The following is a 3,373-nucleotide window of genomic DNA, read 5'->3' as shown; positions in this document are numbered from 1 at the left end:
GTAGATTCAATTTATTTATTTATTTTTTCAGTTTTTTAGACACTACTTGCATATCTTATATTATACATATCTTCTTACCTACATGATATTATATTTCATCTGTCACTGTTTTCAATCTACTACCTTCTAATTCCACGATTATCAATCAATTAAAATTTTTTTTTTTTTACTATTCAATTATCAGTTATCGAAACGTCGGCATAAAATAAATAAATATGGTTTTGTTTATTTATGTTGTTCTTTGCTGATCGCACCCCTCGACAAACTTCTCCAATCATTAAGGAATTTATTTATATTCCTGAATTTTCTACTCAAATATCAATCTTTCGGGGGAAAAATAATACTATAAACCTGCTGAATACTTTTGCATTCATCATTATTTTACCCGAATAATCATTTATTCGAGCAAAAAAAATCTATTAACCATTCGAATACTTTTTTATTCGTCAATTTTTTACACGAATAATCTTTTATTCCAAAAAAAATATATGATTAACCTTGCAAATACATTTTTGTTCACTTAATTTTATTATGAAATTTTTGGTCTTACATACCTACGTAAATATATCCTTATAGAGTCAGGTGGGGTAATTGGGAACATGCATCATTAGCGCTCGTGGTAGTTTGGGTAACCAAAATGACGAGATGGCATTTGAAAGTCAGTGTTACTATGAAGTGATAGAACGTGTTCCCGCCTTTTCTGGTTTTCAGCTACCAGTTCTGTGATATGATTAGTTAACAAGTGAATAATGTTTGAAAATCAAAGCGAAGTGTCTGCTGATAACAGCTTCTGGTGACTGCACGATTCGCAGGTCATTATTTGTCAATAATTGTTGGTAGTAGAGTAAATTTCAAGTATCTATGGTGATTTTGGTGTGACTATTATTTTATGACCATTCCCAATTACCCCTGAGGTAAAAATCTCAGGGGTAATTGGCAACAGAATTTCAAACTTTTTTTTCCTCATGTCAACAATAAAAAAAAAAATATTTTTGCCAAAATAATGACGACTTCTGATTAATTGACTGTTGTAGTGACCATCAAGAAGCCACGATCGTACGATAGGAAGCTGACTACACCTTCTTACACAATTGATGACGTAACCCACGCCATCCACAATATTCTCAATGGTATCATAACATGACGTACCTTGCTGCTTCTCTGGCCTAGTAGTATGAATTAACAAGTTGATGCACAAAAAAAGTGATAATTAGGGTTTGTCGGTTTTAAAAACCGGTTTTTTGGAGAAAATTATGAAATTCGAAAACCGGTTTTTAGTAGAAAATATCGGTTTTCAATGAATAACACTTTAAAAAAATTTGAAAATGACAAATGTAGCCAAATGTACCAGATTGATGAAAACACTGTTGCAAGCGGCTTGGTTCTTGGAATCATATCGGTGATTCTAAGTAACGGTGTGTTTTGTCTATTGGATGAATTAATTTAGATTTTATATCAGTTTGTCTTCTGGTTTCTTTATGTACAGTTCATAAACTCAGTGTTCAGTGCCATTGATCGATATTTGGTATAGATGATATACAAAATGTAAGTAGGTAATATATTTTAATATTATAAAAATATAAATTTTTATTTATATTTTTTATATCTTTGTAGCCCTAAATGTGAGACGTGTGGAATTATTTCAAAAAAGTAGAAAAAGAAAAAGCCCGTTGTATTTATTGCAATAAAATGCTTACTTGCAAAGGATCAAGCCACAAGCAGTCGACATAATCATTTGAAAACAGTGCACGATAAAATAACCAAGAAAAAATCATTTGATGCCGGCCCGAGTTCACAAATACACAGCCCTGTATTCTTAACGTTGTGAAAAAAACTAGTTTAGAAGAAATTGTATCAAAGCTTGTTGCATTGGATGGACTATCTATTAATTGCATAACAAATAGCTCGTTCATACGAGAGTCATTGCAACAACGAAATTATTGCTTACTTCAAAATTATTCTAGAGTTATAAATCTTATTTATACGTTTTATGAAACTATAAATGAATTAAATTGTATGAAGAATAAAGGACAAACATTTTCTATGACTATAGATAAATGGACTAGTAAAGGAAATCGAAGATATTTAAATATTAGCGTACATCAACTTGAAAAAAATTTTAATTTAGGATTAGCTCCGATATCAAGTACTTGCGATACTAAAACAATGTTAAAATTGGTTTCTGAGAAACTAAAAACTTTTAATCTTGATTTATCAACCGATATAGTCGCATCAACAAATGATGGTGCTGCTGTTATGCAAAATTTGGCCACATATCACCAGCGATTAATCAAATGTGTTATTCACATGCCATACACTTAGCAGCTACGGATATATTATATAATAAAAATAAAAGTCCATTGGAAACAGATTTAAATGCTACAAGTGAGGACTCTGAAAATGATGAATCTGATAATGACTTTGAAGAATTAAATTCTCTTGACATAAGCAATTATAAATTACCTGTTCCTGAATTATTGGATGATTATAAAAATATTATTTTTAAAGTAAGGAAAATTTGCAAATATTTTAGAAAATCCCCTGTCAAAAATAGCATTCTTCAGAATCACGTGAAACGGAAATACGAGAAAGAATATAAACTTATTCTTGATTGTAAAACAAGATGGAATAGTTTAGAGGCCATGTTAGAAAGATTTGTACACCTAAAAGAATGTGTTGTTTTAACTCTGAATGACCTTAATGCTTCTCATATGTGGAATAAAGATGAAGAAGAATATTATAAATTTGTAGAACTCCTTAAAGTTTTAGGTCCGATAAAATTAGCAGCCGAAGCTTTAGGTAGACAAGACGCAAATTTATTAACTAATGAAGGAAGGTATATTTGAATTTTTGCTGGGTGAACTACAAAATTTGAAATCCGAAATTAGAAATTATTACACGCTATAAAGGCACGGATTGAAGAAATAAGAGATACAGTATTAGTTACACTTATCCTTTATTTACAAAATTCTCAAACTGTTTTAACGAAATCTTCTAATAAATTCCTTCCTTTATCAACGAAAAGTGACATTATTAAGTTATCCGGACAAATATTATCAAGATTATATAAAGATTACTCTACAGGGGAAGAATGTGATATTCAAAAACGTGATGAAAGCGATATTCAAGAACCAGACAGTCTTTTGTTGAAAATGCTATGGAAGTGGCAATTATTAAATATTTAAAGGAACCGGAAGAAGTGACTTCCTCTACTCAAACTCTAAGAAAAGAGTTTTTGGCCCTGGAAGCCACAAATAAAAGGAAAAAAAATAGAATTATTATATCAGGCTTTAAGCCTACAAAAATGATTAAGCCTAGTTCAGTTGCAAGTGAGAGTCGATAGACGTCCTCCTCTGTTTTCTGAAATCATATT

At 30.6% G+C, this 3,373-nt stretch overlaps 1 protein-coding gene across 1 annotated transcript in view; it reads left to right on the top strand.

The window, feature by feature from the left end:
- Nucleotides 1-1,210, top strand: part of LOC106687420 (uncharacterized) — a 60,359-nt gene extending 59,149 nt beyond the window's left edge. The window contains exon 6 of the mRNA XM_067047793.1: nucleotides 1,035-1,210. Within this exon, the coding sequence (XP_066903894.1) occupies nucleotides 1,035-1,144 (110 nt within the window). The 3' untranslated portion in view covers nucleotides 1,145-1,210. The remainder of the gene's footprint in view (nucleotides 1-1,034) is intronic.
- The last annotated feature ends 2,163 nt before the right edge of the window (nucleotides 1,211-3,373 follow it).

The sequence above is a fragment of the Halyomorpha halys genome, unplaced genomic scaffold, assembly GCF_000696795.3.
Source record: "Halyomorpha halys isolate HHAL.00 unplaced genomic scaffold, Hhal_1.1 Scaffold962.1, whole genome shotgun sequence".
Taxonomy (NCBI): domain Eukaryota; kingdom Metazoa; phylum Arthropoda; class Insecta; order Hemiptera; family Pentatomidae; genus Halyomorpha; species Halyomorpha halys.
Note: the sequence above shows the minus strand (reverse complement) of the source record. Positions and strands in the feature narration are given on the sequence as shown.